Here is a 25,632-nt window from a genome sequence, read left to right as displayed (position 1 = left end):
CAGCCGAGAGTACTCCCTTTATAACAGGGTCCAAAGAAGTTAATGTCTCTGGACAATGAGATAAAGAAAAAGTTATTAACTATAAATATTTGTCATTTTAGCATACTTTGACAGAATTCAGTTTTTCTCCCATAACAGCTAAAAGTATATGAGAATTACTAGCAACATGATCCAGCATGGAGGGATGAATAAAGATCATAACTTTCAACATATCTCAGAATATCTTTGTTACAAACCAGATGGTAAAACTTTAAAAACAAATTAAGGATAAGTAGTCCAACTTTGAGAATAAAATTAAAAGAACCAATATTAAAGCAAGTAACACAGGGTGAGGAAACCAGCTTAACTTCCATGTAATTTCATTTTTCTTACATTCTTAAAATATTTTGAGGAGGTACTCTTTAAGACACATAAAATAAGAGATAATAACCTAATAAAGAACTAAACATTTGTCTTCAGTTAAATATTAGAGAATTATATTAACTATGTTAAATATAATATATTAAATATAATCCAAAATTTAGTGACATATTATAAAAGTAATACCCAGGTGCCAATACCCTAGTAAAGATTTTGAGATGCTGAAGGAAGCATATTTTGAATTCAGAACAGTTAGAGCTGAAAGATATACACTTCTGTGTCATTAAAGACAATGAGATTTTTAATTACAGGTCTGTCATTTTAATAAACAACTTCATATTCATCTCTCCTGAAAATATGTGATGCATAATTTTAAAAGACTATCCAGCCTCAGAAGGAACACTCCCTCAAGAAATAGTTGTTGAATTAGCTAATTATTTACTGACACAAGAACTACAACTTTAACTTACAACTCTCCAAACCTATCAAAGGTTAAACCCATAAAGAATAAGCTGGTGAGTAGAAGCTGAGGTAACAGAGGATCAATAAAATAACTGGAAAGATAACCACTATCCTTAGGTCAGTCATTTTATGACTGCCAAACTGTGCACAGGCATACATATACATGCTTACAAACACACACACACACACACACAGAGTAAATATGGTTTGTTGTTTTACTAGTCCCAGTCTAAAGACATGACATAAATGAAAGAAAAAGCTGTGTTGCCCAGACTAATTATGAACTAAGGATTTACTGAATGATGGATGGATGGATGAATAGACAATAGAGACAAATATAAAAATACATTGTTTGGGGGAGGGAGCATGACACAGATAAGAGCTTTAACTCTAAACCAATATCTATGATTCACAATGCTAAGGTGATTTGAGGACATTATAAGAGATCCATCATAAAGTAAATGTGAGCTAAACAAAAAAAAAAGTTTCATTGAAACACAAAGTAATCATAATATATATTATAAAAAACAAAAAAGATTTATATAGTAGGGCAGGTTATATTAGTTTTATACTGTTCAGTTTAAAATACCTTTTCTTAAAAAGTTTTATGTGGCTAAATGTAGAGATTAATGCATCTTACCTTCCACAGAAGGTGCCTGGTCCTGAGCTGAGTACAGCATATCCTTAAAAGCCTATTAGAAAGAAAGAAAAGACATACATGGAATCATGAGTAATCTTTACAGTAAAAGCATTTTGAGCTAAACAATTACTTCTTTTTCAATATCCAGACAATGACTACATACGGTTCCCTAAATTGAGAATTTAGTGAAATACTTTAATAAGCTAAAACCCAAATACTATACTTTCTTATCAACCCAGTATTGTCCCATCTTTAAGATGAGGGCTCATGTGTATACTTTAAAAATTAAGGGGCATTTGGAAAAGAATGAAAAATCACCTGAGAGATCATAAAATCTCTTGACTAAAAAAAAAAAAATAGTGATAGAAACTGAGAACAGTCCTAGAGGAATACAATGGAACACTGCATAAGAAGATATAAAATGCGGGATACAAATTTTTTTTAATTGTGGTATCATATACCTGAACATAAAATTCACTATCTTAACCAGTTTTTTTTTTTTTTTTTTTTTTTTTTTTTTTGCCGTACGCAGGCCTCTCACTGTTGTGGCCTCTGCCATTGCGGAGCACAGGCTCCGGACGCGCAGGCTCAGCGGCCATGGCTCACGGGCCCAGCTGCTCCGCAGCATGTGGGATCCTCCCGGACCAGGGCACGAACCCACGTCCCCTGCATCGGCAGGCGGACTCTCAACCACTGCGCCACCAGGGAAGCCCTTAACGAGTTTTAAGTGCACAGTTCATAGTGTTAAGTAAAGTTACACTGTTGTGTAGGCAATCTCCAGAATTCTTTTCACCTTGGATGCAAATACTTTTCAGTGGAGGTCTGGAAAGTCCTCTGTTAAAAGAGTTCAGGACTATAAAGATAGTAGAGGTTTTATTGTTTTTTCCAAACCAGTAAGTTAACTAACAATCATATTTAGGTAATTTAGATGGTTGCAGTTTGGTCTCTTAATAAGTGGTTTTGGGACAGGAATGAAAAGTACTTCTTCATACCTACCAAAATGGTAGAATCAATTAAGTGGATAAACTCCAGAGCAGAAGAGCTGGTCATAAGCTTAGGTGACTTTACCTATCCCATAGCTTCAAATACCATCTAACCAACCACTGGTGATTCCCAAATTGGCCTCCAGTACAACTGACATTTGGGGTCAGATAATTCTTTGTTGTGGGGGGCTGTTCTGTGCATTTTCGGATTTTTGGCACTACCCCTGGTATCTAGAGATTCACTAGATACCAGCAGCAACCAACCAAAAATGTCTCCAGACACTACCAAATGCCCCTAGAGGACAAAAATCACCCCTCCCCAGAACCACCGGCCTAGAGTCATTCAAGCATATAAAACCAAAAAAGAAGAAATAAACCTCCAAGGTAACCCACTCTGTATTCAAGTCTAGTAAATTATATTCTTCCCCAATGAAATTACCATTTACTTTAAATTAATGACCAACCTGTCAGTTCCATGACTAACCCTAACCAGTCTGATAATATACAAAAGCCTTAAGTGAATAAAACAAAGATCTAGAACTTCTTTTAAGAAAAAATGTATATATGCTCACTACTTTCTTTACTATTTCAGATGTCTCAGGAACCACTAACGTCCAGTTTAAAAACAGAAGTTAGCTCAGATCTTATCAAACATCAGGAAGTCTTTATTTCAGTTCACAGACTGGAATTTTATATTAAAGTCCTATACAAGTGCAGAGTAGGGGGCTTCCCTGGTGGCGCAGTGGTTAAGAATCTGCCTGCCAATGCAGGGGAGACAGGTTCAATCCCTGGTCCAGAAAGATCCCACATGCCATGGAGCAACTGGGCCCGTGTGCCACAACTACTGAGCTTGCGCTCTGAGAAGCCCGCGCACCGCAATGAAGAGTAGCCCCCGCTCTCCGGAACTAGAGAAAGCCCGTGGGCAGCAATGAAGACGGAACGCAGCCAATACATACATACATAAATTAAAAAAAAAACAAGTGCCGAGTAGTAGTTATGTTATGGTTCTTCCACAGAATATTTTAAGAGGGTAAATGAATAGATTGCTTAGAGCAGAGTAAATCCCTAGAAATAGAAAAATATAAGAAGAAAGGAACAAAAAAATCCAGCCAGAGAATACTTAAGGAAATAAAGCTATCATGGAAGCAGGTAATACCAGAGACTCAAACATCTAAATGAAGTTTTTCAACTTCTGAAGTATGATAGGCATGTTTACCAAAATCAAATGAAGTTATCAGTAACCAAATAAACCACCAATGACTAGCAGAGTAGCTTGTATGCAGTAGGAGCTCAATAAATAGTTCTTGAATTCAAAAGGGTTTCTCAGCACACTGAAAAAAGCACACTAAGTAGAATCTCTGGTACACAATGAAAATGAATTAAATTTGCAAAAGGAAAGCTTACCAAATTAAGGTTTTAAAAAGATGATTTAAATTTTATAAAGAGAAAAATTATGATAGTTTTTTTTTTGCTTTACGAGGGCCTCTCACCGCTGTGGCCTCTCCCGCCGCGAAGCACAGGCTCCTGATGCGCAGGCCCAGTGGCCATGGCTCACGGGCCCAGCCGCTCCGCAGCATGTGGGATCCTCCCAGACCGGGGCACGAACCCCCATCCCCTGCATCGGCAGGCGCACTCCCAACCACTGCGCCACCAGGGAAACCTGATAGTCTTCATTTTGGTTATAAAAATAAATCATAATTTCATTTAAGTCAAGATAACTCTCGGTAAAATCAGGGACAACTCTTTTTTTGCTTCTTACTACTTCAGTTTTCCTCTGAATAAGAGACCCTCTATGTTTTTGATAGTAACAGACTCTAGAGAGCTCTATAAGAACTCTATAGGATACCATTCCCTGTCTGTGACTAGAGAATAGCCCCCAACTGGGAACCAGTGGGGGAAAATCCTACAAAGTATTGTCTATATTAATACCTATGGATTGTTCGTCTGTAATATGAGTCACTTGGGTTGGGAGCAGTACCTCCAAATGCACAAAACAACAAATTCAAAGTTTCCTCAATTCATGCTGTTTTACTTCAAGAAAATCCAATACTCTACATGAAACTCTGAATTTGTATAATAAGTAAAATCAATATGTATTCATGTGCATTACAAAAGATTTCTTTGATCACTGCCAAGGGCCCAGGGCTCAATCCCTGGTCAGGGAACTAAGATCCCACAAGCCACATGGCACGGCCAAAAAAAGCAAAAAAAAGCAAAACAAACAAACAAAAAAAGATTCAAAGCAATTCTTACATCAGCATCTCTACTGTAATGTCTGAGTTACAAAAATTAAGTTATTTTTGTTATGATGTTATTGAAACTAGGACAAAACTCTTTATTTAACTAGGACAAAACTCTTAGTGTTTATAACAATGCATATGACAGTAAAATCTTACAAATCCAAATACAACCATAAAACCAGTATTACTCAATCAACAACATTAACATGACAGAAAACAAGATGTTTGCTGAAACAAAATCTCAATTGATAACACGAATACAATGCCAATTTACCTGTTCTGAGTTTGGAATGCCCAGATAACTGCGTCAGATGGGATCTACCGTAAGGCAGTATAGTCAGCGGCTAGAAGCTATGGAGTCAGACAACGTGTATGAAAACCGACTCTACCACTTATTAGCTGTGTAACCTTAGGAAAATTAACTTCTCTATACTTCAGTACCTTCATCTGTAAAACAGGAATAGTAATTACACATACCTCACAGGTCTACTGTATGAATTTAAAACACAAATCCTTATATTAATTATGCTTCATTATTATACATGAAGAGTACTTTGAACAGTGCCTAGAACATAGAAGATGCTCAAAGAATGTTAGCTAATAGAATGTGAACTACCACAAAACTTACGTCATGTAGTGGGCTGTAGCATCATTTGGCGGTCTACTAGACATGAATACATCATTTATGCATTAGATATGCCTCAGTTCTTAACTAACTCTTCACAAAGTAGTACAATACTACCTGGAGCCAACATGACCAAACAAACATAAATAGAGGCACTGCAATCTCCTGGCATTACCAGCTTAAAAGATGGTCAACTAGATGATTTAGAATATGCTATTATATTTTCTGATGATAGCTGACATGAGCACACACAGTTTTTAATTCTTATAAGAAACCTATAGATTCCCAAGAAAATAGAGGCAGTTCCAATCTGCGAACGCATTAAATAACAAAGATTCCTAATTTTATTACTTAAACTTTCTACAACATATCTAGTGTATAAAATAGGGTATAGTTCAAACTTAACATGTATGTTCAATAATACCGCCAGTAAAAATTTCTTATGTTAATTTTTAGTAACCCACAGTAGATCATCTCTAACCTTCTTTCCAAACACATGGGTTTTACAGACCATTTCACAGAACAAGGATCAGAAGCTAGAAAGATTCCTACTTCCTATCAACTCACTATTAGCCGCACATATAACATACTATAAATATTACCATCTCCATCAACAAAATATCTAATCTATGTTGTTCTCATCTGTCTGCTTCAATATTCATTCAAAGTCAGCATATGGCAATCTAATTATTGGATTAATGAACAATAATATAAACACAGGCATTTGAAGAGGAAGGACAAGGAATATTTATTATAAACCTTTAAAGGAATCATAATCCCTGTTAACAGTGTTTAATAATTTGATAAAATTTACATCAGACTTTTTTTTATTCTGAAGGTTTTTCCAAATGGTACTATTATAATTTTGATATATACTTAAAAATATGTACACTATGCCTGATCTACATACCCCAGAAATAATGTGAATAATGTGCAAGTGAGTTATATCTGACCTGGTTTCTTTGTCTCGTCATCTAGAAATCAGTCATGTTTTCCTGATACTAAAGTGCTAAGAACAGTTCTGTAAATCAAATTATAAACCTCAAAAGAGAGCACTGAGCATTCTCATATATCCTGTACAAAGAATGACCATCTAATTAATCTTCATTTCTATCCCCAAATAAACTAACCTAGCTCTGTTTTTGATGATAGAAATGATCTGTAAAGAGAAACTCGTATACAAATTTTTAAAATCTAGTATGTTAAAATTTTAAATTAATGTATTCTTGTACATACTTAACAATCCAAAGGCTGTAGTATATTAGAAGCATTATGCATGACTCAAAATTTTCATGGAATTTAAATGTACCCCATCAGCAAAGGCAATTCAATATACAGAAGTTGTTACAACATTAAATTATTATTTAATTTGTTAAATGTATAAAATGTATATAATTTATAATAGGAAGAACTAATTTGGAATACGTCCCATTATATTCACATTTATAAATTTCCTCACTAACATACTCTGATATCCACTGACGTGGCTTTTACTATTTCTATGTGGATATCTCCCAAATCCGTATCCTCAGCCACACGTCTGCTAACACATACTCAAAATGTCCAAAATTCATTTTCTTCCCAAAGCCTACTCTTCTCATGTCTTTATTTCTGTTAATGTCACTGCCAGTATCCACGTCACACATATTCACAATCTCAGCTATTGTCTCACTCATTCAACAAATATTTGTGTATCTGCTATGTGCCAAGCCTGTTCTAGGCACCTGGGATACATCACAAGGAAAATAAAAATCCCTGTCCTAGCTGAATTAACATTCTTATATTCTCCTCCTTTCCACTCCTAAGTTTAGTGATCTGATTCGTCAATGCCACCACCACAACCTCTTTTACATTCATTCTCTCCTATCCATTCACCTGAACTATTTCAACGGACTCTTCACTGATTTACCAACCTTTAGGTTTTCATCTCTCTAACACATCTCACAAACAACTGCCATATCAATCTTTCCAAAGCACCAGTCTGACTCTCCTCTTAAAAACTTACAAGGATTTCCCAATGGCCACAAAATAAAGCCCATATTCCTCTGCTGGCCTATAAGGCACCCAGAATGATCCAACCTATGTTTCTAGGCTTATCTTCCGAACTGAAAAAAGCCAATTTCATTTTCACAACCTGACCCTCAAGTCAAAATGAATTACCTATTACTCACTTTAGAGACTTCAATATTTCTTCCATCTTTGCCTTTTGTTTACAACTATTACCTCTACCTGGAATCCCCTATCCCTACTTCCATCTTTTCAATCTAATTTCCAAATCTTAACCATCCTTCAAGGTCCAGATCAAATTTAATCTCTTTTATGTTTTGTCCTGATTCCTCCAGCTGGAAGTCTTTTACTCATTCCTCTGAAATCCTGTAGTACTCTATTTGAAACCATTTATAGCACTTAATATTTCCACCTTATGTTTTAATTATTTATCTGTGTCACTTGTTCACCATTTGACTGTAAAGTCAGGGTTTTAGCCACCTTGCTTGTACTTGTATAAGAAAGGCTCATCATAAACATTTCTAGATTACTTAATAACATCATTAAAGAAGTTACTAAGTTTTAGTCATTAAATGAACATTACTGGATGTCTACTCTGTGCACTATGCCAGGCTCTAAAGAAATAATGGTGGATCAAGCAAGGAAAAGACAGTCATATAAATAGATACATTTTAATATAATATGTTAAATACTTTAAAAAATGATCAAAGCATATTGAAGGCCTAACTAACATAGTAGCAATTTAAAAAAAGAAGGTGATATATGGGAAAGAGGGGGGATACCAAGAAGCAAAATAGGAAGATTAGACAAACAACTAAACATGAACTAAGGGAATTAAAGATCTCTAAGATTTTGAGCATAGGTAAAGAGAAAGAGGCTTAGTGATACTATTAACCGAGCTGCAAAACACCAAAGAAAAAACTTGGGCAAAGAAAAGACAGGAGTTTGGGTTAACAAACCACTTCAGGTATCCACAGGACAACTGAGATGGTCAGCAGACAGATGAAAACAGAGATCTACAATTTGGAAAATAGGTCAGAGCTAGTGGTTACGAGTTGGAAATTATGTGTATAAGGTGATTTGAAACTGCCTATGCCCTCAGTAAATGAAATTTTTCAGAAAGTAAGTGGACCAAGGACAGAATCTTTTGGAATACAAAGCAACAGAGAAGACAATAAGGAAAACACCAGATGTATAGAGTGCCACAGGAATTAAAGGGGCATTTCAAGAAGGAAGATATATTAAAAATTATCAAAAGCTGCTTAGAGGAGACATATCTGCACCTCCATGTTTTCTGCAGCATTATTCACAATAGCCAAGACATGGAAACAACCTAAGTGTCTGTCAACAGATGAACGGGTAAAGAAGATGTGAGATACACACACACACAAACACACGATGGAATATTATTCAGCCGTGAGAAAGAAGGAAATCCAGCCATTTGCAATAACTTGCATAAACCTTGAGGGCATTATGCTAAGTGAAGTCAGAGAAAGACAAATACTATATGATATCACTGAAATGTGGAATTGAAAAATGCCGAACTCAAAGAAACAAAGTAGAATGATGGTTACCCAGGGCTGGGGGGGTGGGGGAAATGGGAAGATACTGGTAAAAGGGTACAAACTTCCAGTTATAAGATTAACAAGTTCTGAGCATCTAATGTACAGCATGGTGATTATAGCTAATAATACTGTATTATATACTTGAAAATTGCAACAATGGATCTTAAATGTTTTCACCAAAAATGAAATGGTAATTATGTGATGTAATGGAGGAGTTAGCTAGTGCTATAGTGGTAATCATCTGCAATCTATAAATGTATCATATCAACACACTGCACACCTTAAATTTACACCATGTGTCAATTATATCTCAGTAAAACTGGAAGAAAAATTTTAAAGAAAACTGAGAACATTTGAGTTAAATAAAACAGCTATCAAGGAAGGGTTCAGTATACTAACAATTATTCTGTTTCTTCAGCTAGAAGGTGAATACAGATGCCTATTTACCTACCTATCCATCTGTCTGTCTGTCTATCTATCTATCTAATTGGAATGCTGCAACTGAGTTATAAAGAAAGAAAAATAGCTAACATTAGGATGCCTAGACTCTGACTTTAGAGCCTGTAACTTAAACTATTCATATGTAAGATTAATAAAATATATCCTTAAGTTAAAGGAAAGAAAAATTAAAAGCTGCTTAGAGATCAAGAAGGAAGAGACTAAGAAGAGATATAATTAGGTCTGAGGATCAGGAGCTCATTGGTGACCTTCAAAAAATGGTTTCAGTAGAGTAATGGGGCAGAAACTAGATCAGATTGCTTTGAGTACACGAGAGCGGAGGATATGATGACCACAAATACTGATCGACAATAAAAGTAATTATAGTTACCTTTACTGAATGCCTACTATCAGATATCGTTTTGAGTATTTTAAACACACTACTTTAACAGAGGCCCACAACTCTTTAATGTAAATATGATTTTCATTTTACCACTGAAGATCTGAAATTCAGAAAGGTTATTAAAGTATTATCTTGCCCAAGTATTGCTCATTCTGTAATCCACGCTTCTTTGAGAAAAAGACACATAGCCCACTATTTGGAGTGAAATCTTATTTTCTAAGATTTACCTCTAATTTTGGCCTCTCAATTTTCTGATACTCTTCCTTTCATTTCCAAAACTTTTCTAAACCATTAGATTTTTATATCAGGTGTGGTAACTAGCCTCTGAAATAACCCCCAGTGATTCTTAACTCCTGGTAGTAATGCTCTTGTGCATTCCCCTCCCATACTAAATAGGACTGACCTCTATAACCAATAGAATATTGCATAAATGACAGAGTACTACTTCCAAGGCTAGGTCATAAAAGGCACTGTGGTTTTCATCTTATTCTCTCTTGGATTCCCCACTCTGGGGAAAGCCAGCCATGAAAAAACTGAAGCAGCCCTATGGAGAGGTCCAAGTGGTAAGGAACTGAGGCCTCCTGAAAAAAGCCAGCACAAATTTGTCAACCATTCGAGTGTGCCGTTCTAGAATCGGATCCAGCCCCAGGCAAGCCTTGAGATGACTGCAGCCTTGACTGGCATCTTGACGACAACCTCACAAAATATCCTTAGCCAGAATCACCCAGTTAAGCTGTTTCCAAACTCTTTACACACAGCAAGAGTGTAAGACAATTAATGTTTCTTATTGTTTCAGCAGTTTTAGGTAGTTTGTTATAGAGCAATAGATAATTAATACATGAGGCTAGATATGAAAAACATTTTTATATCACAGAATGTAATGTTATTAGATCATAACCAACATCTCTGGCTTGTCTTGATCAAAGTACCTAAAATTTTTATTCCTATAAAGATACAAAAACTATGGAAAGGAAAACTATGACAATTTCAAGTAAGTGATTTATTTAGCAATAACAAGCAAAACTGCATTCCCATAAGCCACAGCCACCAATACTGTAATTTAACTTATACCCTGGAATGCCCTTGAGAAGTCACATAGCTGCACTTCTGAGCTGGGACGGAATAAATCTGATAGATTAAATCAGCATCCTCCTTGTCTAAGGATCCTATTCTGACAATAAAATAAAGCTGATAACAAATGCTCTTTTATAACTAATTAAATCTGTATGGCTCATTCTTACATTTACTATGGTAACAACTGTAAATTCTCTGAGGGCAGAGAGCAGTCTCACTTCAATTCTTACGGGCCACAGCATCTAGCACAGTACAAGTTCAAAGTACATTTGTCAATTGCACAGACTTTGTAACACAAAGCCTAAATATCCAAAATGAGCACATCAGTTAATTTTTTAAGTAACTATGTTATTTTTATTGAATTATTTTATAGCATTTCCAGTTTCATGAAATATCAAAATGCAAAGTCATTTCTTATTTTTCCTAATTTTCATTATCTTTTATTTCTACATAAGATTCAAACCTCTTTCATTTACTAGCCACAACAAAAGTTCTTAGTGTGTTTGGCTTCCAGCCCTCTTTAATATATAAGGTTTATACAGGTTGGTAAAACATGTCGAATTTTGACCAAATATAATAGTATGGCAACATAAAATTCTCACTCTGTTCTTAGTTTGCCCGTTTATCTGAAAGAAAACAAAAAAAGGAACCCAAAGGTTCTGCAATACACCTGTACACTTATAAAAATGGTTTCTAATCCATCAGCCTCAGACCACTTCATAGCTCCAATTTCAATACTGTAAAACCTTATAAACTAGGTATTCTCTATAGGCTAAATAATGTTTCCCACAAATACATTACTACTTGTCAAAATACATGAAGGTATTTGTACTTAATAAAATACTACCATATTTCATCGAGTCTAAGATACCATCAATTGTTAAGACACACCATTAATTTATGTATCACTGCACCATTATTTTACGTACCATTAAGAAAGAAAAACATTACCAATTAACTATGTGACATCTGTAAAATGAATCTCAATTTCAAAGGTGTAGGAATGTGGAACAAGGAATGTGCATCTTAGAATCTACAAAATGCAGTAATTCATTTGGTCAAAATGTGGTTTCTCAAGCAATGGATTCTAAAAGTCCAGCTACCATCATTTGGTTTCCAAGAAATTTCATGACGTTGAAAGAGTCTTGTTATACTAAAAGACTGAGTACCAGCACCCTAAAATAAACATCTGCTGAATAAATGAATAAAAGTTACTCTTATGGCTTATTTTTAATGAAGACAGAAATTAACAGCTATACTTTATTGAAAAGTATCTTCTATAGGTCAGGCCCTTGCTGGCACTTTCATATATTATTATAGCTAATTCTCATAATAATCTTAAAAGGTAAATATTATCCCCATTTTGCATGCAAGAAAAGTGAGGTTCAGAGAAATAAAATAACTGTTTAAAAGTCCACAGCCAATAAATGAGGGAAATGCAATTAAAGCAAAAAATTTAGATAAAATTAAGCTACTTTCTCTTCTGCCTTCAAGATGAATGGATCCCATATATCCTCCAAAGAATGTTACTTTATCCTACTCATTCCTAAAGGTTCTATCCTATTTTCCTCACTCTGTTAACAGACAAATTTCTCAAATGAAAAGTACACATATGTTGTCTCAATGACTTTAACCTCTTAAAACCTGGAATAAAGTTAGCAGAAGACAATTTATGCTCAGAATTCACTAATGAGCAAGGTTTATCAAATCCAAAGGCCTATCCTTAATCCTCATTCTCATGAACCTGTCTACAAAGTATGTCACTGCTGATAGTCCATTTACCCTTAAGACCCTTAACTCCTATGACGTTTTTTCCAAGATTTCCTCTATGTCTCTATTTTTCTGCATTACATACTTTCCCTTAGTGAATTAATTCTTTAATTACTATCTCAACTGTAATAAATCTTATCTTTGATACAATTTTTCAAATTCCAGCTAGTACTTATCTCTACATACAGACATTTTGTGTATGAAATCAGCATACTTAAGATCTAATTTCATGAATTTACCACCCCCATAAGTAGCTATCCTCTACCAGTTTCCCTAGGTTTAAACCATTATATCAATATTAAATTCTTCCCTCCTTCAACCCCTATATCTGGCAACTCATCCAACTTCTGTTATTTAAAGTATAAATATCGAAGCACCTACATAAATCACTGTGCTAAGCAATAAAAAGAGATACGTTAAAACATGTTTAATAGGGACTTCCCTGGTGGTCCAGTGCTTAAGACTCCATACTCCCAATGCAGGGGGCACACGTTTGATCCCAGGTCAGGGAAGTAAGATACCACATGCCGCACGGCGCAGCCAAAAAAAAAGTTTAATGGTATTACTTTACCTTTACCAATAATATCTTTATTTAATTTCAAATACTAATGAGAAAAAAAGAGATCTAACTACTAAAATATTGTGTATGCTTGCAATTACACAACTTGGAAGGGAGGTGTTGCTTTTTTTTTTGAATTTTTGAATTTTATTTAATTTTTTATACAGCAGGTTCTTATTAGTTATCCATTTTATACACATTAGTGTATATAGGTCAATCCCAAGAAGGTAGATGTTACTTTAATAGGATACTATGTGTTTAACAGGGCAGGTTCACAAAATATGCATTAAATTATTATTATTAATTATTGATATCACTGCTAAAATTTTTTAAACATAAAGTTGTTTAAACAATGGTTTAGGGCTTCCCTGGTGGCACAGTGGTTAAGAATCCACCGGCCAATGCAGGGGACACGGGTTCGAGCCCTGGTCTGGGAAGATCCCACATGCCGCAGAGCAACTAAGCCCGTGTGCCACAACTACTGAGCCTGCACTCTAGAGCCCGCGAGCCACAACTACTGAGCCCGTGTGCCACAACTACTGAAGCCCGCGCTCCACAAGAGAAGCCACTGCAATGAGAAGCCCCCGCACCACAATGAAGAGCAGCCCCCGCTCGCCACAACTAGAGAAAGCCCACGCACAGCAACAAAGACCCAGTGCAGCCAAAAATAAATAAATAAAATAAATTTATTTAAAACAAAAAGAAACAAAAAAATGGCTTAATAAGTCTTCCTTACATAAAACCTATCATATTAAATAACATTGTCTCTAAAATGGAAGTAAGAAGGGTCAAGGAGGAATTTCAAAATTCTGCATTTGATAGTAATTTCTTTCCCTAAAACATTTTCTTCTCTAATACATTATGCTTACAAATCAATTCAGAAATTCTAATAAGGCTGTACAACAAAAGTGCAAAAGAAAAAGGAAAAAGTTACCGATTTTCTTCCCAGTTTTTCATCTCTACCAAAACCAAAGAAACTTTCAAAAATGTATACATTAACCTTTTTTTTCTTTCATAAATAACCATTAACAAGTAGTAACATAAACTTTCTGTTCTATGAAATACTAGCCTTTTTTAAAAAGGTAAAATTCTTTCAACTTCCATTTGTCCAGTAATTGAATAAACAGTCTAAGTTGTCTTTTCCTAGTTACAGTTTCACTGACCCCTTCTCCCCAACTGTGTCAAGAGTAAATAAATCAAATAAGATGCTGCTCAACTGTTAGTTTCAAACCCCTAGGGACAGCTATGTAATAATGGCTAATACTTATATAATACTTAACTATGTGTAGTAACTATTACACCTCCTGTCCTGTTTTCCAATGATTGACTCATTTCATTTCACATGATCCTCCAAAGTAAAAATTATCATTATCCCCAGTTTAAGGATAAGAGAATTGTGGCACAGAAAGTCTAAATGACTTGCCCAAGCTCATGGGATTATTACAATTTCAATTTCAGTGGTCTCTAAATCAATCCATTTTCTAATTTCTGAATCTATCAGGAACTGAATTTTTGAAAGTCCATGATACTAAGCAAACAAATCTTAGAAAAAAGATTTTGCAATCCTCTTTAGCAAGTAACTAATGGCAGCATAATTTGAAATTACTCATATTTCAAACAAGCTTATTCTACTCAAAAAGAAAGGGTTGGGCTTCCCTGGTGGCGCAGCGGTTGAGAGTCCGCCTGCCAATGCAGGGGACACGGGTTCGTGCTGCAGTCCGGGAAGATTCCACATGCCGCGAAGCGGCTAGGCCCGTGAGCCATGGCCGCTGAGCCTGCGCGTCGGGAGCCTGTGCTCCGCAATGGGAGAGGCCACAACAGTGAGAGGCCCGCATACTGCAAAAAAAAAAAAAAAGAAAAAAGAAAAAAATAAGAAAGGCTTAATCAAAAAATGTTTGAACTCTGTGATGAGAGGTGGTGACTCACCTGCTTATCAACAGTTTTGTTACCTGCTATTATACAAATACTGGAAAGACAGGAGAAAGAATATCATCTCAATTTTGTCATGAATGATCACATTTGAGCATATTACATAAAACTAAGTTAAAGGCCTAACTCTGCATTCACTGAATAAACAAAACTAAAAGAATAAGACCAACTTCTCTAAATTGATACCAAAGTAATTCATTTCCAGAGCTTTAGCCACACTCTGTAGGGGATAAACATGAACTTTTCTTATTTTCTCCATTCACTGCCTTCAATCATGCTCTTCTGAATCTCTCCTTCTTATCCCTTAATGACATCTCAGGCAGATCCCATAGCCTTTCAGTTACATTTTGTTTTGTTGTTGCTTTTAAAGTTTCTAAATATGCCAGACACTGCCAGATGCTGGATACTAACAGGTATCTATGACTCTGCCTGACACACAGTAGGCTTTCAATAAGTCTAACATGATCAATCAATCAAATCTAAGATGCCACTAATGGTAATATACACCATTATTTTATGTGCTTCTAAGAATGAAAAAAAAAGTCCGCCAATTAATCTATGACAATTAATTATGAGACGTATCCTGATTTCAGACGTTAAAGTGTGGGAAAATTGATTAAATAAGGTATTAATTCAAGCTCTTACTATTTTTGGCTATACTATTTGGTTTTCCTGTCTTTGGTCTTGGTCTCTCCAACACATCCTCTAGGATCTAAACTACACTCTCATTTTGCACTGATCCTTCTCCCCAGTCTCTTCTTTAAAATCCTTAATGGTTCACAACAAGAAACATTTAAACACCTCAGCATGGTATTTGAGGCCCTTCACCCCTCGATCCCTCCCAGTCCACCTTTCCAAATCACACTATCACTTCTCCAACATACCCACTAAACCAGATTTCACTAATATGTTTGGATACTTCCACCCATCTATGCCTTTGTTCAATTTTACCCTATCTGCCTAGAATGACGCCAGTGCCCTGTCCCCTCTTCACCATGTCATCAAACCCTACTCAATCTCTAAGTACCCAGTTCAAACACTACCTCTGTGAAAGCTTTTAAGATAAATACCTTTGATCTCCAGAGCAAAATCAATTGGCCATTCCTCTACAACATAATCACAATATACTACGATTAGGAGACCACCCAAGTTATGAGCTCCTCTAGGACAGGGGCTTACCTATTTTTACCTCACCAGTCCCTTGCGTGATCCTGACCATGTAACACCATGTTAAGAATCCAGGTTCTGGGGCTTCCCTGGTGGCGCAGTGGTTAAGAATCTGCCTGCTAATGCAGGGGACAAAGGCTCGAGCCCTTGTCTGGAAGACCCCACATGCTGCAGAGCAGCTAAGCCCGTGCACCACAACAACTGAGCCTGCGCTCTAGAACCCACGAGCCACAACTACGGAAGCCCACACACCTAGAGCTCATGCTCCACAACAAGAGAAGCCACCGCAACGAGAACCCCAAACACCTCAACGAAGAGTAGCCCCTGCTCACTGAAACTAGAGAAAGCCCGCACGCAGCAATGAAGACGCAACACAGCCAAAAAGAAATAAGTAAATAAACTTACAAAAAAGAATCCAGGTTCTGAAATAAGACAAACCTGTGTCTGAATTCTGGTTTTAACCATTCACTACCTATGTGACCTTGGGCAGTCTACTCAATCCAAGGCTCAGCGACTTCTTAAAACAGGGATAACAAAACCTACCTTAGAGAGTAAGGATTAAATGTAAAATGCCTGGCACAATGGAAACACTCAATAAACATTGGCTGTTATTATCATCATCATTGTTTTATTATTTTTTTAAAAAAAGGAAGGGGACACTCATGAATACTTAACGAATTGGTTTAATACATATTCTAATCTCCTCTAGTCAGATGTGCCCTGACTTTGGCTTGGCAGCATATTATAAGAGATGGGGAGATGGGGGGCAGGGAGGAGGGGAGGTGCTCTTCATGTACATGTAACCTGTGTTAACATTCAAACAGATATGCTACAGAGAAATGCCCAAATGATTTTTCAACTTTCCTGAGTCTTGCTCTCATCTCTACCTAACTCCTCAAGCCTTACCATAATTCCTCAGTCCTGTCTCCTCACCTACAATAGGTTTCTACCTAGATGGGGCAATAGCTAATTTTCTGTAGTTGAGTAAACAACATTTTTAAGGTTTGAGTCTCTTAACTTACTTAGTCTTTTAACTGACACACACACAAACTATTTGAGGTCGTTAATGTGAACTAATGGACTAGGTTCAGATAAATGTTATTAACAGAGTATTTAAGTAATCATTAACAAGAACATTTAAATTTATATGGGCTCTTACAAAGAAAATTTATTCTTAAAATTAAAAGTAAAGAAATGTTTATATGGCAGTGATAAGCCTCAGCAAGGTATAGCAGTGAGCAGGAGGTCAATACTTTTATTCCAGGCTCTCCTATCAGCTAGTTGTGAGACTGACCACATTATCTTGGCCTTTCTGTCCTCGATTTATTCATCTGTGAAACAGAGGGCTTGAGAAGGTCTTTTTCAACTCTAAAACTAATTCTAGTATTAAAAATTAAATTTCCATTACAGAAGTGAAAAGAACTAAAACTAGATAGTCTCTGAAAACTCAAAGGATTCACTTAAGCTATTCAAACATACTTAGGAATGCACATGTGAATTTCACCCCAATTTTTAAAAAAGAGAAGAATATGAAGGCACAGTCTATAACTGAAATGAATGCAAGTTACAAGTAACCAAGGAGAACTAATTTATTTCAAAACCATATAATTGTTCCCACCTGAATTTCTTACTGTATATAAAAAGGACAATTTATTAATAAAAATATCACAGATAACAGGAGTAATACCTAAAATCAACAAAGCCATTTTCCAAGAAAATATGAACTGGACAAGCCCAGAGGGACAAAATTTGAGGCTCAGTTTCCCTCACAAAGATACTGTTAACCTAGCGTTAACTAAATAATTTTAATAGCAAATATAGGCATAGGCATTGTCTAAGCACTTTTCATATTTTAATTCATATAATCCTCACAAAAGTCCTGTAACTAGAGTGAAGTAGGTCAGAAAGAGAAAAACAAATACCATATGCTAACACATATACATGGAATTTAAAAAAATGGTTCTGAAGAACATAGGGGCAGGACAGGAATAAAGACACAGACTTAGAGAATGGACTTGAGGACATGGGGAGGGGGAACGGTAAGCTGGGACAAAGTGAGAGAGTGGCATGGACAAATATACTCTACCAAATGTAAAATAGATAGCTAGTGGGAAGCAGCCACATAGCCCAGGGAGATCAGCTCAGTGCTTTGTGACCACCTAGAGGGGTGGGATAGGGAGGGTGGGAGGGAGGCTCAAGAGGGAGGGGATATGGGGATATATGTATACCTATAGCTGATTCACTTTGTTATACAGAAGAAACTAACACAACATTGTAAAGCAATTATACTCCAATAAAGATGTTTTTAAAAAGTGCTGTAACTACTATTACTGTCCCGATTATACAGATAAGGAAACTGAAGCACAGAGAGGTAGAATGACTTGCCTGAGGTCACTCAGCTAGTAAACTGTCCAGATGGAATGTGAACCTAGGCAGTCTGGCTTCAGAGTTTCTTCTCTGTATGCGTTATTGACATATAAGCATATGATGCAAAATAGTTAAACAATAAAATGAATCAGGGTGATTGTGTTCACTCAGCCACTAACCAAGCCATGTGTCCTTGAATCACAACCTCTCTGGACCTCATTTCCCACTCAAGTAAAAAAGGGAATTGGACTTAATTAATATCTGAAATTCCTTACAGGTCTAACATTCCACGATCTATGGAATGATCTAAAAGCCAAAAGCCACGACTGTGGCATAGCAACAGCTATATCCGCTGTTCTTTATCTTCCTCTTCTTACACTTATCATTATATCTCATTATTTTTTTCTTATGGCTCATCTTTATAAGGTCCTCTATTTAACAGCTGCCTACCTCATAATAGTTACACTGATAATCTTGAGGAAAAAATAAATTAACACAGGTGAACTCTGACCTCCAGACCATACTCTATTACCTCCAAACCATGTAGACTGAGACCTGGGACTAAAAATAGACCAGCCATTACTTCAGCAGGTGCTGGAGAACAGGTAAGACTACACCTAAATGTACTTACGTATAAATGGATGGATTTATTTATTTTTCATAAAGCAGTATGATGTAGGAATTAAAAGCAGGGGCTATTTCAGTCTCATCTCTGCTAACCACAATTAGCAGTTTCAACATAATCAGTTACTTAATGGCTCTAAGACTCAGGTTCCCCATCTACAAACAGAACTAACATAACAACCTACCTAAACAGCTTGCTATAAAGAGAAAACGTTTTTAAAGTAATGTCACAGTGACTGACAAAATAAGCACTCAAAAAATAACAGCTGATGGGGCTTCCCTGGTGGCGCAGTGGTTGGGAGTCCGCCTGCCGATGCAGGGGACATGGGTTCGTGCCCCGGTCTGGGAGGATCCCACATGCCGTGGGGCGGCTGGGTCCGTGAGCCTTGGTCGCTGGGCCTGCGCGTCCAGAGCCTGTGCTCCGCAACGGGAGAGGCCGAAGCAGTGAGAGGCCCGCATACCACAAAAATAAAAATAAAATAAAATAAATAACAGCTGTTGTTCCTGCTACTGCTACTGTTACTGGCACTGTTACTGCCACCACTGTTATTTACAATTCGCATATAAAAAAGCAAGAGTTCCAAAGTGTGACAAATTTGATTTCAAATTCTGGCTCTACTACTTACTAGATGTGTGGCATGAACAAATTGACTAGTCTCTCTAAGCCTGGGTTTCCTCATCAGTAAAATGGAGATAATAAATCATCTATCTCACAAAACTGTTGTGAAGATTAAATGAAGTAACATACTGATGACATCTGGTTCCTAACTGGTCAATAAATGTTAATTCCTTTCTCCTTAATGACAAAATGACATTTCCACTAATTCAATTCAAAGAAGAGAGAATGAAAGTGGGAATCTCAGGAAAGACAACTTTCTTTTCTCTATCATCCTGTGCAGGGGGGATATCCAGAGAATCCTCACTTATGGGATTTCCTTTATCCTCTTATGTGCTTCCTAAGACTAGAGAGCTTTTTCTCAGGCCATCTCCAAACGTTCTGAAAGGAGTCCTGTGCTCTAAGGCAGCAACTCTCAGAAACCCTTTCAGGGGAGCCAAAAGGTCAAAACTATTTTCATAATAATACTACAACTTCATGTGCTTTTTTCACTCTCATTCTTTCATGAGTACACAGTGGAGTTTTCCAGAGGCTAAATGAAATGTGATGTCATGTCTCTGATGGCTAGTAGAGGTGTGCTTGTATACTCTTGTGTTTCAGACATTTCTTAGTTTTAATTTCTAATGTAGCATATTATCAATAGACATTGAAATCCTCAATAATTTTTAAGAGCTTCAAATGGTCCCAAGACCAAAGAGTTAAAGGACTTCTCTTAGGTATAGAAAAAGCACACAAAGCACTTGGATTACTGTGAATTACAACTTTACCAATTTAGCTTAAATAAGTAATTCACACAATAATCTAAAAGCTTCTCATTTTCCTGTATGATTACATTTCACCCTTCAATCTTCAAAAAAAACACTTGTTCACTAATTATTTATGACTATTCAGTGACAGAACTGGGTCTAAGGACTTACATCTTATTCATGGTCTACAGTCTTTCCAAATACTGCAGGTCATCTTCAATAAGGAATGACTATGTTTTCTTAATCAACATACTGTCCCTCCTGTTACAGACAATATGAAAATTGTAAGTTATGCTTACAGCAGGTTAATTAAACTTTCCTCTGACCTATAATAAACAACTTTTTAAGGATTTTTTGATCAGTCCCCATAGATACCACACCTGCCTAGTGATGGGAAGAAACAGGTAACCAAATTTCTTCCTATAAACAAATTAAATTTAAAGGCATATAACATAAAACGTTTGAAAAGCCAGGGAGAATTCATCCATATTATGAATCCATATTATTTACACAAGTGATCCAAATTTCACCATGTTCCAAGTCCACAATCTACAATTTTCCCTTTCTACACCATTTTTAATTTTGAAAGCACTATGCTGACTAAAATATAAAACCAAACACACACATACATACACACACACACACACACACACACACACACACACACACACACACAGGAATACTGTTTATTGGGACTTCCCTGGTGGCGCAGTGGATAAGAATCTGCCTGCCAATGCAAGGGACACGGGTTCGACCCCTGGTCCAGGAAGATCCCACATGCCACGGAACAAGTAAGCCCGTGCACCACAACTACTGAGTCTGCACTCTAGAGCCCGCAAGCCACAACTACTGAGCCCATGTGCCACAACTACTGAAGCCCACACACCTAGAGCCCACGCTCCACAACAAGAGAAGCCACCACAATGAGAAGCCCACGCACTGCAATGAAGAGTAGCCCCCGCTCACCGCAACTAGAGAAATCGCACGCAGCAACGAAGACCCAATGCAGCCAAAAATAAATAAATTTATAAAAAATAAAATACTGCTTTTTGTTTTTTTCTATGTTTAAGACAACAAAAGAGCTAGAATTTAATGACAAATCTAATAGCCTATAGGACATAATAGAGCCCCTATAAATATTTGTTGAATGAATGAATAATTTTTTAAAGCATTTGTTCATGAACATTGTCTACTTGGCTTCTTTTAAAGATTTTTTTTTTAATGTGGACCATTTTTTTTAAAGTCTTTATCGAATTTGTTACAATACTACTTCTGTTTTGTTTTTTTTTTTTGGCCGTGAGGCATGTGGGACCTTAGCTCCCTGACCAGGGATCGAACCCACATCCCCTGCACTGGAAGGTGAAGTCTCAACCACTGGACCACAAGGGAAGGCCCTACTTGGCTTCTTTTAGCATTTACTAGGTAAGGGGAAGAACTGAAAAGGAAAATACAACTGGGCAAGAATCCTAGTGAATTCTGACAATCTCTCAATTCCAAAGGCCAATTAAATACCAAGCAACCCACAAACCAGCTGCAGTTAAGCTATACAACTTGAGAAAAATCTTCCAAACTTTTTTTATGTCATATCACTATTAAAAAAAAGGGGGGGCTTCCCTGGTGGTGCAGTGGTTGAGAGTCCGCCTGCTGATGCAGGGGACACAGGTTCGTGCCCCGGTCCGGGAGGATCCCGCATGCCGCAGAGCGGCTGGGCCCTTGAGCCATGGCCGCTGGGACTGCGCATCTGGAGCCTGTGCTCCGCAACGGGAGAGGCCACAGCAGTGAGAGGCCCGCATACCGCAAAAAAAAAAAAAAAAAAAAAAAGTTTACTATGCGCCTCCAATATATGTACCTTTGTTTACAAATTATCTCCTTCTACAACTGTGTACATTATAAAACTCAGAACTTTTTTAAGTGGAAGTTTTAAAAGATGAGACAATAATAAAATAAATAATTTAAACTTTCATTTGTGAATAATGTGAAAATATTTTTAATTTCTCTTAAGAAATTATCAATAACAATACTTTTAAAGAACAACCTAACAGAAAAAGTACACTACTTTTTAAAATCTTAGTTTTTAGTATCTCAAAGGCCTAGTTCAAACTTCAGGATTCACGTAATTTTGAAACTTGATTATAATGGCTATAAGCTGGAAAACAGACCTCACAAAGGCAGAAAACTAATACATAACATATATTTAGGGTGTTCACTGTGGATGACAAAGGATGTAAAATCTTATTTCAAAGAATTATCTTAATTATTTTGAAACTTTTTGGCAAACGTCTTGTCAGGTCTATTAAAGTACCATTGTTTTTTTCTGTAATTTGGCTGACAAAAAGCTAGTACTAGAAGTAGAATTGTCAGCTCTGCCATTTTCTTGTTGTTCACATGTGCTTGCATTATGCTGTTATAGCTGGTACTGCTTTTGAGGCTTCTTTACAAGAGTCTTTTTAAGTCACATCCATTTTATAAGAGTTAGTTTAGTCAAAACTAAATAATATCCATAAATTCATCTTAACTATGCACCCATAAACTGGATTAATTGCTATTTGCTGAAAGTGAACAAACAAGTGAGAAAACTATTAGCAATTCTTGTCTCTCTTTCCCTCAGACTACCTCCTAAAAAAGGTCATTGCATCAATCCATTTATTCAATGTAAGTAAAATTTCATTTCTTCTTGTCATATGCATAAAAATGAATATAATCAAGCCTTCTAAAACTACCTTCTCTTACTCCATGGGAGTGTTGGGTACTCTCCTTTGGGGGCTATGATGCAAATATACTTGCAACATCTAGCCAGCACAACTCAATCAGTCTCAAATGCTTTTCAGATTAGGACTGGATTTGAAGTCAGGACTGATTTTCCATGGTCACCTCGGGTCAAATAAGAGTCTTATGTTCTTAGGATCTGGGCCTTCACTCAAAAACTGATCCAAAACCAACCTTCAGGGATGGATGGACAAGTATAATCTTTCCAGGACACTTAACCTAACGTACTTTATTATACAAAGATAATAAAGAACAGTAATAACTTCCTGTTTTATACAACATTCATTCACTCACTTAAGAAACATTTGTATATGCCAGGCATCTTACTGCCATACTCATTTACAAATGTTATTTTAAATATGCTATATTGTACTTTCATTTGCCAAAGTGCCTAAAAGAAGAAGTGTGGTTTGTGCCCCATCGGGTGGCCAAACTGGAAATTTCAAACAAGTTCCAGCAAGGCAAGTTAACCGTAACTAATCAACATAATACCTTTGGGAAATCGAAGCCTGCAACACAAGTGTTCTCATGGGAGAGTTCTATAAATGAAAATCACAATAATGTTATGGCAATGTTTCCTTACACTTGAAAATAAGGGATATGCAGTTTATGGAAAATCCCTTCCCAAATCTCGCAACAAAAACTTAAACTATAACCATCACTTTTTACTTAAGTTAAATAAAAGCTTCACTGGGTCAGCTTTCCAGTCCAATTTAATTCCAGATTAAAATATCATTTAAATTATTTGAAAGGAGACTATTAATTTAAAAGGATGATATTAATAGTAATGCTTTAAGTTCTGTCCTCTTCATATGTAAAACATAATGAAACCAAAAAAATGTACAGAAATTTGGAGCTATATGGGTCCTTAGAAAATAGAGGGCTGTGAGCTTAGAAACCATCAAGTCCAGTTCTCTCACTTTACAGATGAAGAACGTAAAGCCCAGAAAGAGGAAGTGATTTCGTCAGGGTCACACAGTCTGGGTGAGCTGATTCCCAATGCTTACACATCAGTGCTCAAGAGACTAGCTATCTATATATGATCCTGGACAAATAAATAACTTAACCTTTCTGGACCTTAGTTTCCTTGCCTGAAAAAAAAACAAGGAGGCAGATAATCTCTCAATTCCCTTTTAACTCTAAAGTCCTGAAATTTATATACCTCATTATTTTAGTACCTTACAAAACTACAGCGTACACTGAAAAAACCATTCCTGGTTCCTGAGAAACCAAAGCAGCACAGGACCCTAGGGAAGAAAATACAAGTCAGCAGCCTAAGGCACCAAATATATTTGCTTCTTTTGCTAATATTCTGTAAAATATTAACATGGTCATACTAGCCTATTTGGTTGAAACTGGTCTAAATTAATTTTGATTAATCAATTACAGAACTCTAAAATATACAATCACTGATACTAAACTTTACAAAGTATTCTTTGGGGCTTCCCTGGTGGCGCAGTGGTTAAGAATCCGCCTGCCAACGCAGGGGACACGGGTTCGAGCCCTGGTCCAGGAAGATCCCACATGCTGTGGAGCAACTAAGCCCGTGCGCCACAGCTACTGAGCCTGTGCTCTGGAGACCGCGAGCCACAACTACTTAAGTCTGCGTGCCTAGAGACTGTGCTCTGCAACAAGAGAAGCCACTGCAATGAGAAGCCCACACACCACGACAAAGAGTAGCCCCCACTCACGGCAACCAGAGAAAGCCCGCATGCAGCAACAAAGACCCAACGCAGCCAAAAATAAATAAATTAAAAGAAAAAAAAGTACTCTTATAAAGCTTTATTGATGTCTTATCCTATATGCCAAGATTTACACTCAAATAGATTATTGGAAACAGGGATAGTAGTCTCTTCCCATTTGTGTTTGTTGTTTGTAAAAACTATTCACAAATGGATCAAACTGATTTTCTTTATATGGTTTCTCCATGTTGCTCTATTCTTTTATGCTCTGTTATTCTGCCTATGAAGACCAAGTCTGTGAACGCCACAATTCATTTTTAAATTAGAAACTGATAATTTTCAGGATACTGATGGATCACTAACAATAATTTTAACAATCCAAAAAATGAAATCCATTAAAAGTTAAATCAAAAACCTATGGGGGTGGGCTTCCCTGGTGGCGCAGTGGTTGAGAGTCCGCCTGCCGATGCAGGGGACACGGGTTCATGCCCCGGTCCGGGAGGATCCCACATGCCGCGAAGCGGCTGGGCCCGTGAGCCATGGCCGCTGGGCCTGCGCATCCAGAGCCTGTGCTCCGCGGCGGGAGAGGCCACAGCAGTGTGAGGCCCG

The 25,632-nt window shown here is 36.8% G+C and overlaps 1 protein-coding gene across 2 annotated transcripts in view; it reads right to left on the bottom strand.

Annotated features, from left to right (window-relative positions):
• The window catches only part of XPR1 (xenotropic and polytropic retrovirus receptor 1), a 195,906-nt gene that overhangs the window by 166,910 nt on the left and 3,364 nt on the right, over positions 1–25,632 (bottom strand). For both annotated transcript variants that reach the window (XM_032637054.1, XM_032637044.1), the window contains exon 2: positions 1,463–1,514. In XM_032637054.1, the coding sequence (XP_032492945.1) occupies positions 1,463–1,514 (52 nt within the window). The remainder of the gene's footprint in view (positions 1–1,462; positions 1,515–25,632) is intronic.

Source organism: Phocoena sinus, chromosome 1 (genome assembly GCF_008692025.1).
Source record: "Phocoena sinus isolate mPhoSin1 chromosome 1, mPhoSin1.pri, whole genome shotgun sequence".
Lineage (NCBI taxonomy): Eukaryota > Metazoa > Chordata > Mammalia > Artiodactyla > Phocoenidae > Phocoena > Phocoena sinus.
Note: the sequence above shows the minus strand (reverse complement) of the source record. Positions and strands in the feature narration are given on the sequence as shown.